This window comes from Bombina bombina, chromosome 1, assembly GCF_027579735.1.
Source record: "Bombina bombina isolate aBomBom1 chromosome 1, aBomBom1.pri, whole genome shotgun sequence".
Lineage (NCBI taxonomy): Eukaryota > Metazoa > Chordata > Amphibia > Anura > Bombinatoridae > Bombina > Bombina bombina.
Window position 1 is genome coordinate 1,543,373,523 of NC_069499.1, and position 12,500 is coordinate 1,543,386,022.

Here is a 12,500-nt window from a genome sequence, read left to right on the forward strand (position 1 = left end):
GAGATGTCATTTGCAGCCATGAGAAATCTGTTGTATATGTTTAATCCCTGAGCTTTCATATACTTCATACAAATATCTTCGGTTTAATTGCCTATTAAGATTAGAGAAGAAGCACAGAGCCACGGATGGAGGGGGAAATGCAAACCATTTAGAAATAGGACAAGTGCAGCCAGTACTACATATGGGTAGGGAACAGCACACCAGGCCTCACTCACCTGCACTAATAACTGAGGAGAAGGATATGAAGCCACCACTGCATTTGCTATCTCAACACTGACTCTGTTGAATTGCTGAAACTGCCTCCTCCAGACCTCCAAGAGCCCATTCCCACAACGGTCAACACGTATCCCACCTGCCCACTCTCCGTCCAGGTAAAAAGAGAAGGAAGAATTATCCCGCTGCCTCCTAAAGACAAGACGTAGAGTGATTACACGGCCAATGCAGAATATTGACCCTTCCTCCCGATAGACTGCACTATAATTACTTGGTTGGTGCCTCAGTTATAGCCTTGGTGAACATGCAGACAAAATCAGAAAACTCCTTCCAGGTCTCCAAGAACCACACGTGGGCACCTGTACACAACTCCAACTGTATCAGGGTCTGAAATACAGGAAGGAACATTACACCAGCTGAAAGGACAATAGGGGGAGTTCATACACTACACATTATTCCCTCACCTCTTCAATGTCCACCCTACTGAGGACAGGTAAAGTCTCCTGTGCTCCTTTCTTCCTGCGAGGCCCAGCTGTCTCTCCTCGCACAGCTTCCCGCATCTTCTTCCTGCTCTGTCCCTTCTGCTCCCTGACAATCACAAGCAGAGAATGAGGGATGTGTCCTATTGTGTTGGTTACAACCTATGGTGTATATGCCTGGGACTTACTTGAAGTATTTCTCCACCTCCATGACCACCATTGTTGGTGCCTTTCCACTCCTGCTTGACATTATATGGGCCACAAAGCTGCTCAGCGTCATCATACTGCTACCACAGTGTGGCTCCTGCAGTTATATGAACAAAATATTCCAGTTTAAGTGATGAAATGCTACTGGTGTATAATGGAATAGTTAATGGAAGGAAATGGTCTCCCACCTTCCTGCTGGTATGAACCATTGTGACAAACTCCTCCATAGGAACAAGGATAATTATATCATCTTCTTCCACAGTGGTGTCGGCTGCCTGACAAAGAAAAACACCCACAAACTGATAAAAAGTGCCAATATACTGAAATAACTGGAGAACACCCCATGTACTATGTCTTGTGTACAAACCTCCCATTCATGCACTGCACAAATCTTCTCCCTACAAGTGCTCTCTTTCAACCTCATGTTAAGCTCCTCTCACCTGTGCCTCCCCACATGTCCGGGTCCATGTTATGCTCCTCGGTACAGTCTGTGACTGGATTACACATGGAGTTTCCTGAGCCTGCAGAGCACTCAGCACTTGACCACCACACCCACCCTGCAGGAGACCTATTAACAACAAGTCAGATATCAAATGTTAACGTTTCATATATATATATAAGATAAATCAACTGGCCCTCTTCCTTTCAGTCTAGACATAATCCCCAGGCTGCAGTCCTGCAGGTTTCAGCATCACCTGTATGCAGATGACACAAAAATCTACCATTTCTGCACTAGACCTATTCCTCACTCATGTACGAACCTATCAATTATCTCATTGAGGAAATTCTCTTATTGTCCAAGATCAGCATCTCTACAACTAAGCTCCTCCTCCCTCATCCATTATCCCCACCCCTAAAATGTTAATCACTATTCACAACACAGTCATGACTTCAATCCCTCAAGCCTGCTGCTTTGGGGCTACATTTGACACAGATTGTATGTTACTTCCTAGCATCCTGTCCTTGGCTAATTTCTGCTTTTCAACCTTTTAAAAAAAAAAAAAAAAAAAAATCTCTCTTCACACAAGACACAACTAAGATTCTGATCAGCTACCATATCCTGCAAGGCCTCAAGCTAATCAGACTCTCCTCTGAAATCCATAATAAATGCTTCTGCCAGACTCCATACACATTTCTTCTAATCTGCTTTACTGCTCCTCTAGTCCCTTCAATGGCCTTACTTAGCATTAAAGGGACAGTCTAGTCACAATTAAACTTTCATGATTCAGATAGGGCATGCAATTTAAACAACTTTCCAATTTAATTCTATTATCTAATTTGCTCAATTCTTTAGATATCCTTTGTTGAAGAAATAGCAATGTACATGTGTGAGCCAATCACACAAGGCCTTTATGTGCAGCAACCAATCAGAAGCTACTGAGCATATCTAGATATGCTTTTCAGCAAGTGATATCAAGAGAATGAAGCAAATTAGATAATAGAAGTAAATTAGAAAGTTGTTTAAAATGACATGCTCTTTCTAAATCATGAAATAAAAAAAATTGGGTTTCATGTCCCTTTAGAAATAGAATTCTAAATTCTCACCCTAACATATAAAGCCCTCAATAACACTGTACCCTCCTATACCTCTGTCTGCAAATCTTCTCCCACCCTTTCTTTCTACACAAAATCTTTTTTGAGTCATCACTTCTTCACATTCCTGCCTACAACAGGATTTGTATATAGCTGCATCTATTTGGTGAACTCCTGGCCTCATTTTGTTTACCTCACTCTGGCCTGGAGCTTTCAGATTTGGAAACAAACAATCTTGTTCAGTGGTGTGTGTGTAACTTACATTAACATATTTATCTGATGACTTATCTTGAAGCCACAACTTCTCGCCCCCCCCCATGTACTTTATTTTAGCATATAAGCTCACAAGACCCCTGTCTGGTATCATATTGTATAAATATGGTACATATCAGAGGATATGTCACCGACAGGACCCTCTACGCATTTAACCCCTTCCTGCCATTAAAATGTTCCATTTCGTCCAAACTGTGCTGGGCTTTAGCTTCCTAAATGGGAATGCGGCCTAGAGGGCGCATAATCGCATGCACGATCACGTGATTTCAATTTGTTTACATCAGAATTTTTTTTCAATGTAGACAAATTGCTACCCTCAGGAAATGGCTAATCAGTATCAGAATTTTTTTTTTTTTTTTTTTTTTAACTGTAACTTTACCTAATGTAATAGCAATGTGGTGCTTCAGAAATAAATATCAATAATCTCAGACTAGTAGAAAAATAAAATTACTTTTCCTATCATTAAAATTGAAAGAACTAGTGTTTTCAACCTGACAGGTAAACTACAGTGATCATATTTTTAGCTAAATTCATATTAAATTGCAAAACTATCAGTAACGAACTCAACATATATCATATATACAACAACCTGCGGACCACAAATCAGATATTAGATGTTAACTGTTTAAATTGTGCCCCCTCTTTTGTTAATTTATTTGTGGGTTGGGTTTTTTTCAGACAGTAATCCCTTTGTCAATTATTTTATATAGACGGTTCATTGACAACAAGATTTTCATATATAGAAACAAAGGAAGAGTAGATAACATGTTTCCTAATATGGTGATATATTTAAATTCTAATGATATGGGACTGAAATTCCAAGGAGAATTTAAAAGAATTGAGATCAGTTTTCTGGATTTGAACTTGTGAGGAGTTGTAGTAAGTGGTGAAGTTGTGTCTAGTACATACCAACAGCAGGCAATATAATCCTCCATTCAAATTCATCTTAAAGGGATACTAAACCCAATTTTTTTCTTTTGTGATTCAGATAGAGCATGCAATTGTAAGCAACTTTCTAATTTACTCCTATTATCAAATGTTCTTCATTCTCTTGGTATCTTTATTTGAAAAGCAAGAATGTAAGTTTAGATGCCGGTGTTCTGGTGAGAGGGCGAACTTTGGAAAAGAGCAAACCATGTCACTTCCTGTGACATTCCATCAACTGTTTCACACATTTTGGACCTAATGCGCATGCGTGCCAGCATCATCACATACCTGGCTGCATACGTCACTGCTAAAATATTTAGAGCTGTGAAATTCAGGAACCCTTTCTAGAGCGCATGCGTGGGATGTTGTATCACAAATGGTGCACTCATGGGAAGTTGTTTATTAGGCTCCTCGGCAATATTCGGAACTCCGCCCCCCACTGCGACTACTCCAATTACTACTAATACTGTAAAGCTGAGTCTCCGTGCTCGTGCATGAGAAACAGCCCCCCCCCCGGCTATAGCCACAGGAAGTGACATGTTCGCTCTTTTCCAAAGTTCGCCCTCTTACCAGAACACCGGCCCATTTTTGGTCAACTACCTGGGATGTACTTGCTGATTGGTGGATTGATTTAACCGACCAATAAACAAGTGCTATCCAGGGTACTGAACCAAAAAATGACTTAGATTCAAATAAAGATATCAAGAGAATGAAGAAAAAATTAATAATAGGAGTAAATTAGAAAGTTACTTAAAATTGCATGCTCTATCTGAATCACAAAATAAAAAATGTGGGTTCAGTGTCCCTTTAATAATTCAGATAAAATTGCATGCTCTAAGCAACTTTCTAATTTACTCTTATCAAATTTAACATGATCTCTTGGTATCCTTTATTTAAAAGCATACCTAGGTAGGCTCAGAGTCAGACATGTATAACTGAGAGCTAGCTGTTGATTGGTGGCTGCACACATATGCCTTGTCATTTACCAGTTATGTTCTGCTAGCTCCCATTAATGCATTGTTGCTCCTACCTCTACCTAGGTTTACTCTTCAACAAAGGATACCAAAGGAACAAAAGCAAACGTAATAATAAAAGTAAATGAGAAAGTTGTTTAAAATGACATGCTTTATCATAATTGTGAAAGTTTATTTTTGGAGTTTACCCATAGGTGTGAAAATATACAGCTCAGATTGACAAATTAGTTTGAAACTCGTAATTCACCAGATAAATTGGGGAAGTAAATAAATAGATTTTAATATAAGGGGCTTATGTACTCAAATGCTTAAAAAAATTTAACACCAGAACTATGGCTTCCTGGTTTTTTCTACGCCAACATTACCCGGATCTATACGCACTGTCACAACCTCGGGATCCTTTGCTCTCTTCTTGGGAAGGGAAACCCCAGCATTATCACGTGATGCGGTCGCTCCTCGGGGGCGGGGCGGTGGATGACTTGTTTTGCCTCCCAAGGGGCGTGGTGCAACATTCCGCTGTGCTTGAGCTACAGGGAAGCAGACTGGAGTTTCTTCTTCGCTGTCACTGCTCAGTACCAGAACCGGAGGACGAGTGGTGCGACTTACAAATGTCGCAGGAGGCAGCACCTCAGCATCACTCAGATCTGAAGCAGAGCTCATGATAAGCGCACGAACAAAATAACTCAAATAAACCGCTAGGCTCACAGCGGACGTGACGTCACCGGAAGAGAGGCATCAAAGAACTAGAAAGTCTAAAAAGGAATGCAAGAAACAAACCGGAAGTGTGGCACAGAAGACACAAATAAGGTGACAGGATATTGGAAACGGACCCCGGAAGTACACCATGTCCCTGTCCATGTGTAGGTGCTTTGGCCGCGGCCTCGGTATGTAATAAACACCGGGTTATTTATATAATATCCCCGCCGCCTGTATATTGTGTTTCACGCACTGTCTGACTACTATTAGCTTCATTAGCAGGTGCCATTGCAGTGTTATTGAATATATTGTGGAAGAGTTAGATAAGGTTGTTTGCTGCTAATGTAAATGTGGTCTAACTGTCATATAGCACTGGGAGAATGTGTCTGTTGCTGACATAATGCTCTCTGGTCACTCAGAGTTAACACTTTGAAGCAGAGCCATTTCCATGCATGGTTTGCAGATTTATACTGATAGCAAAGTGTACATTAAACTTTCAAGTTTCAGACAGAAAAATGTAACGTTTAAAGGGAACAGTCTAATCCAGGGGTCATCAATTGTGGCCCTCCAGAGGTTTTGGAAATACATTGATGGCCCTTGTACTAATCCCAAATGTTTATTATTTAAAATGATAGTGAATCCTAGGGTTTATTTTACCAGTGGTACAAATAAATTAAACTTTCGGTCATGAAGTATTATCACTTCAAAAAGATAGATAATCCCTTTATTACCCATTCCCCAGGTTTGCATAACCAACACAGTTATATTAATACACTTATTACCTCTGTGATTACTTTGTATCTAAGTCTCTTCTGACAGCCCCCTTGTCACATGGCTATTTAATTATCCATTTACTTGCATTTTAGCCAATAAGTGCAGTGTCCTCCACAACTCCATGGTACAGAGCACAATGTTATCTATATGGCCCACATGAACTAGCAGTCTCCTGTTGTAAAAAGCTAATAAAAAAAAAACATGATAAGAGCCTGTCTGTAGTGGCTTAGAAACAGGCAGACATTTAGAGGTTTAAATGTTATAAATTATATTAATATAACAGTGTTGGTTGTGCAAAACTGGGGAATGTGTAGTAAAGGTGTATCTATTTTATTAAAGGGACAGTCAACCCAAATTTTCAAATCGGTAATTCCTATAAAGTTGCTAACGATTCTTATTTTGCACTATAGCCTAATTTAGTAGCCTAAATCGTTTCTAAGCATTTGTACTTACTTTTTTCTCTTCTGGCTTTTTAAAATGCCCGCCTGCCCCTTCCCATATTTCGTCATCACGATCTTCACAATCTTCATTGTCCAGCTCTAACTCTGCTAATTCTCGTCCGTCCACACTCCCGTGTTTTGCGCATGCTAACGCTGTAAGGGGAAGGTTTTAAAATGAACTCTAGATTTAGAGTTCCCTTTTAAAACCTTCCCCCTACAGTGTTCGCGGCACACTGCGCATGCGCAAAACACGGGAGTGTGGACAGACGAGAATTAGCAGAGTTAGAGCTGGACAATGAAGATTGTGAAGATTCTGATGACGAACTATGGGAGGGGGCAGGCAGGCATTTTAAAAAGCCAGAAGAGAAAAAAGTAAGTACAAATGCTTAGAAACTATTTAGGCTACTAAATTAGACTATAGTGCAAAATAAGAATCGTTAGCAACTTTATAGGAATTACCGATTTGAAAATTAGGGTTGAATGTCCCCTTTAAACAATAACAATATTGGTGTAGACTGTCCCTTTAAATTAACTGCTACTTTATTCTGTTGGATACCTTTTGTTGAAAAGTATACGCAGTACATATCCTCAGCAGCAATGCACTTGTGGGAGCTAGCTGTTTGGTGGCTTCAAACATTTTTCTTTTGTCATTGGCTCACCAGATATGTTCAGCTAGCTCCCAGCAGTGCATTGTTTCTCTGGACTGACTTTAATTATGTGTTTAGTTACTTTGCAGTAATACAAATTCCCTAACATATTAGAGTATTTTCTTTATGCACTGTTATAGCCCTTGATGTGGGTTAAAACATCAAGCTCCTTATCACCTCTCTTACTCTCAAGCACATAAGATGAATATAGCACGTGCCAATATGAGCAAGCAAGGGTGAATTTACCCTGGCATTGCACCTCAAAGCACCCTAGTGAGGACTCGCTAAGACACTGTTAGGTTTCACAAGCAGGAGGTATTTTATGGGGTATATATTCATTTGAACTTTTCTGCAGCAGTGATTGTGGGGAATTTGATATTAGACACAGAAGGCCCCAGTAAACCTGAATTTTTTTTGTACGTTCTGTGAATTCTAGTCCCAGTACATGAAGAACCTGATGGGTTAAAATGACAGTATACACCAAGTTTCCTTTAACTGCATGTAATAGACACTACTATAAAGAAGAATATGCGCAGATACTGATAAGAATTCAGTAGAAATCCTTTTAAAAACTTAGAAGCTCCCAGTTTGTTTGTTTTTTCAATACTTTAATAAGGAGTGTCTGCGAGGCCAACAACAATGATACATGCACTATTTTCAGTAAGTGAAGTTACAGTCATAGCTAATACAGTGACAAGGTGTTAAGTACACATATGATTGAAAATTAAACATGGTATATTCACATTCCTCCTTATTTCCATACTTGTATAATAATAAAAAAAAAAACTCTCAAACTTTAACACAACAAATTCAAACACTTTCTCTCTTTCTCCCTTTTTCCTGGTGCATGGCTTTGGTAGCGTTCTAACTAATGATGTTTTAATTGTCGCTTCCAACCCTCATTATCCTACTTTGTACAGCCCATGTGTAACATATAGGTCAGGTGCCAGGATAGACCCAGTTCCCCTTTAATCTTTCTTCTTGAATGTAAATAGATAAAGAGAAGGGGGCAATAATGTGTTTTTGCAATTGCTCTGGCAGTGACAAGATGAATGTTTCCGACTTTGTCTAGAAGCTCCCAATTTAACACTGTTAAGGTTAAAAGGGATAGTAAACCCATTTTTTTTTTCTTTCATGATTCAGATAGAGCATGCAGTTTTAAGCAACTGATATAAGGAGGGTGGTGCATATAGAACATACACCACACTCCTAGGGGGCGCTAACAATAAGCAGCAAACAGGTAAGCAAATATATACAGATAATTAAGAGAATATACAATAAACCTAGCACACTTATATCAGATTATTAGAGATGATATGCTCACAAGTGGACCTAGATGATATTGGTATAATCAAATAACAAAATGTCTGCACAAAGAATAATCCAAAAGAAAGAAGGCAGCTCTCTGTCATAGGACGGTCATCCTGGTGTGGCGTGATCTATAAGAAAAAGAAGCACAGAGGCGCCAACATGGCCTAGTAACGTCACGGCAGTCGGATACAAAACATCAGCAGGATAGGAAATATACTCACAAGCGTAGCACACCCAAATGGTGCTATTGTGGCAGCCTGGAACATCAAACAGTGGTCCAGCTCACTGGTGTCTCCAGCCAGATAGAGATGATCCTTGGCGGGGGCCTATCCTATGATGCCTATAAGGGCAAAAAAGGCGCACACACATAGCCCAGTAATGTTTGTACACCAGATAAGAAAGGATTCAAGGTTGTACTTACAGGAAACAAAGCACCACCAGGTGCAATATCAGCAGTACTGGGACCTCTCAGCCGCCCAGTGGACTGTGGAATCCAATTTGCAGGATGCAGAAAATCACCACTTTGGAAGATAGGACTAGCACACACACTCTGCCCCCAAACAGGAGCAGAATAATTGTGATAAAGCAAGTGTATATTTAAAAACTTTTATTTTAAAAACAGCGACTTGTTTCTCAGCCACCACAGGCTGTTTCCTCAGGCTATGTTAAAATGTTAACAACACTTGCTTTATAAAGACAATAGAACACATAAAACTAAATCTGATAGGCTAATTAATTTCTAAAGTGTGAACACCTGTTGCACAGGTCAGCAGTTGGTAGGCATGGAAACCCCTATATACAAAGCTCTCATATGTAAAACAAACCATTTTGAGCAAATCCCAAATAAGAATAGATATCTCTGTATTAACCTCCATACCATTGCCAAACCCAAAATAGACAATAGCAATAACCTTGTAACCCTTCAAATTAAGATTAAAAAATAAAACATGGAAAACAGTAATATAACAATCACAATAAAAACATTTGTTATACACCTCAAAATAAAATAATCACAATATGTACAACAATATAATATACCCACATAAAAAACATAAGCAGGATACATGTATTTTAATAGTCTCTATTCTACATATAATCACTTAATATGCCTGACCACATGTATGTTTTATATCACAATAGATCTATATTTTTCCTTTAGTATTATAGACCTTAATTGGTATTATATCTACATTGTACCCTCCTTTAAAGTGTGACATTTATTTCTGCCCTAACAAAAAAGCTCTCATATGTAACACAAACCATTTTGAGCAAATCTCAAATAAGAATAGATATCTCTGTATTAAGTATAAAAAAAAATAAAAAAAAAAATAAGTAATCGCCTTATGTGCAAACCTATAACAAGTAATTAATACTAGATGTGTCAACATGAATATATAAATAAATTTACTAATACCCAATATATAATTAAGCTTTTACATGCTACCGCATATTAAATAAAATGTAAAATGCAACTCTAGAACACCTAAGCCATAGAAAGATTATTTCATTGTTAGACAGTTTAAACCTTTTGTGAAAGAAAAAAATGACACAATGACTAATGTTAAACCCTATCTGTGATATCATATATGCAAAATGTATGTACCTATATTTAATATAAATGTACTAACAAGATATTTATAATATATAATAAAAATGATAAGCCAAGAATAAACTGTGGAATGTAATCATAACCTAAAGCTATATCTAAATGACGTGCAGAAAGTATATATATAAATATGTGTAATCATTGGTCCAACATAAAGATACCCTTGTATCCTATAAATAAGTCATCTGATCATGGTAATCTTATAAGTAATAATAATATTAAAGTGCTATACCGCTAATGTAAGTAGAAAATAAAAAAATTGTTACACAGGCGAAATACTAAACAACCACTGTGTAGGATAATGCAAAAACAATCAGCAACCCCTATCTATGTGTGATGTGATATTGGTGTGAAAAAGTGTCAATGTGACCTAGCCTAATAGAGGCCAAAAAAAAAAAAATATTGGTATTCAGAATGCTGCCATATCAAGGTTCTCATTGAGCCCATCTGGTTGGAGAGTACCTAATCTTTTAATCCAAAATGTCTCTCTTCTCCTAAGGGTCATTAGAGCATTGGGACAAGATTTTGAAATCATTTCAATAAGTGTTATTTTGATAGGGTTCTTATCTTTTTTTGTGATGAGATAAACAATGTCTGGAGACGCTGTGAGATTTGGCTTTTTTCTTAATGTTATAGGAATGATCTCCCCATCGTTTTTTTACCTTTCTGCAGGTGCGGCCTACATACTGGGCCCCACATTTACAGTCAAGGAGATATATCACAAAAGAAGTTTCACATGTCATGTGACTCTTAATTTTAAAAAATTTCACCCGTTTTCGAGGATCTAAAACTAGAAGTCCTATGACAAATATTGCTGCACATGCCACAGCATTTCCTATAACATTTGGAGACTATATTCTTTTTAATTAAAGGCCCAACATTAAAGATGTTGGAGCCTACATTGTTGTTTACAAGGAATTTGTTTCTTACAATCATACTGGGTGCTAGAACGGTCTTGAGCGTAGGTGCTTTTCTATATACCACTTTTGGTTTGGTCCCTATAATATTCCTCAGAGTAGAATCATCAGTGAGGATAGACCAGTGTTTATTAAGAATTTTATTAATTGCCATATGGTTTGAATTATATCTAGTGATAAATAACGGGGGATTTATTTCTTTGAAGCCTATTTGATCTTTAGATTTTTTGTTTTTATTAATTTTAAAATAACTTGATCTATCCTCCTCCCTAACCCTATTGATCTCATGATTTATCAGATCTACCGGGTAGCCCTTTTCTAGGAATCTGTCTCCAATAACCCTTGCTTGGATATCATAGTCCTCTATTTGGGAACAATTCCTCCTTATTCTTCTAAATTGCCCATATGGGACATTTAGCTTCCAGCTCTTATAGCTGTTTTTAAAATAAAAGTTTTTAAATATACACTTGCTTTATCACAATTATTCTGCTCCTGTTTGGGGGCAGAGTGTGTGTGCTAGTCCTATCTTCCAAAGTGGTGATTTTCTGCATCCTGCAAATTGGATTCCACAGTCCACTGGGCGGCTGAGAGGTCCCAGTACTGCTGATATTGCACCTGGTGGTGCTTTGTTTCCTGAAAGTACAACCTTGAACCCTTTCTTATCTGGTGTACAAACGTTACTGGGCTATGTGTGTGCCTTTTTTGCCCTTATAGGCATCATAGGATAGGCCCCCGCCAAGGATCATCTCTATCTGGCTGGAGACACCAGTGAGCTGGACCACTGTTTGATGTTCCAGGCTGCCACAATAGCACCATTTGGGTGCACTACGCTTGTGAGTATATTTCCTATCCTGCTGATGTTTTGTATCCGACTGCCGTGACGTTACTAGGCCATGTTGGCGCCTCTGTGCTTCTTTTTCTTATAGTTTTAAGCAACTTCCTACTTTTACTCCTATTATCAAATTTTCTTTGTTCCATTGGTATCTTTATTTGAAAAAGTAGGAATGTAAACTTAAAGGTACAGTATACACACATTTTCATATATCTGCATGTAATAGACACTACTATAAAGGAGAATATGCACATATACTTATCAAAAATCCAGTATAAAACCTTACTTAGAAGCTTCAAGTTTAGCACTGTTGATTAGGTTAGCAAGAGCACCCATGGAAACTGGCTGCATTTTTGGTTCAGCACCCTGGCTAGCGCTTGCTGATTGATGGGTACCTTTAGCCACCAATAAGCAAGTGCAACCCAGGTTCTGAACCTAAAATGGGCCGGCTCTTAAGCATACATTCCTGCTTTTCAAATAAAGATACCAAGAGAAGAAAGAAACATTGGTAATAGGAGTAAATCGGAAAGTTGCTCAAAACCGCTGCTCTATCTGAATCCTGAAAGTTTATTTTGATTTTAATGTTCCTTTAAGCTGGGACACCCACTGAAAGGGGCTGGGAAAGCAAAAAGAGCAGTCCCCCTCCCCTGCATATTAAGACCCTTTAGAGT

General features: G+C 38.4%; 2 protein-coding genes across 2 annotated transcripts in view; one reads left to right on the forward strand and one right to left on the reverse strand.

Annotated features, from left to right (window-relative positions):
• The window catches only part of EME1 (essential meiotic structure-specific endonuclease 1), an 8,375-nt gene extending 3,057 nt beyond the window's left edge, over window positions 1-5,318 (reverse strand). Inside the window, exons 1-7 of the mRNA XM_053708858.1 lie at window positions 4,972-5,318; window positions 1,340-1,467; window positions 1,088-1,174; window positions 881-996; window positions 678-801; window positions 485-600; window positions 216-405 (exon numbers count right to left, since the gene is read on the reverse strand). Of these exons, the coding sequence (XP_053564833.1) occupies window positions 216-405; window positions 485-600; window positions 678-801; window positions 881-996; window positions 1,088-1,174; window positions 1,340-1,467; window positions 4,972-5,266 (1,056 nt within the window). The 5' untranslated portion in view covers window positions 5,267-5,318. The remainder of the gene's footprint in view (window positions 1-215; window positions 406-484; window positions 601-677; window positions 802-880; window positions 997-1,087; window positions 1,175-1,339; window positions 1,468-4,971) is intronic.
• The window catches only part of MRPL27 (mitochondrial ribosomal protein L27), a 31,459-nt gene continuing 24,207 nt past the window's right edge, over window positions 5,249-12,500 (forward strand). The window contains exon 1 of the mRNA XM_053708859.1: window positions 5,249-5,490. Coding sequence (XP_053564834.1) covers window positions 5,451-5,490 — 40 coding nt within the window. The 5' untranslated portion in view covers window positions 5,249-5,450. The remainder of the gene's footprint in view (window positions 5,491-12,500) is intronic.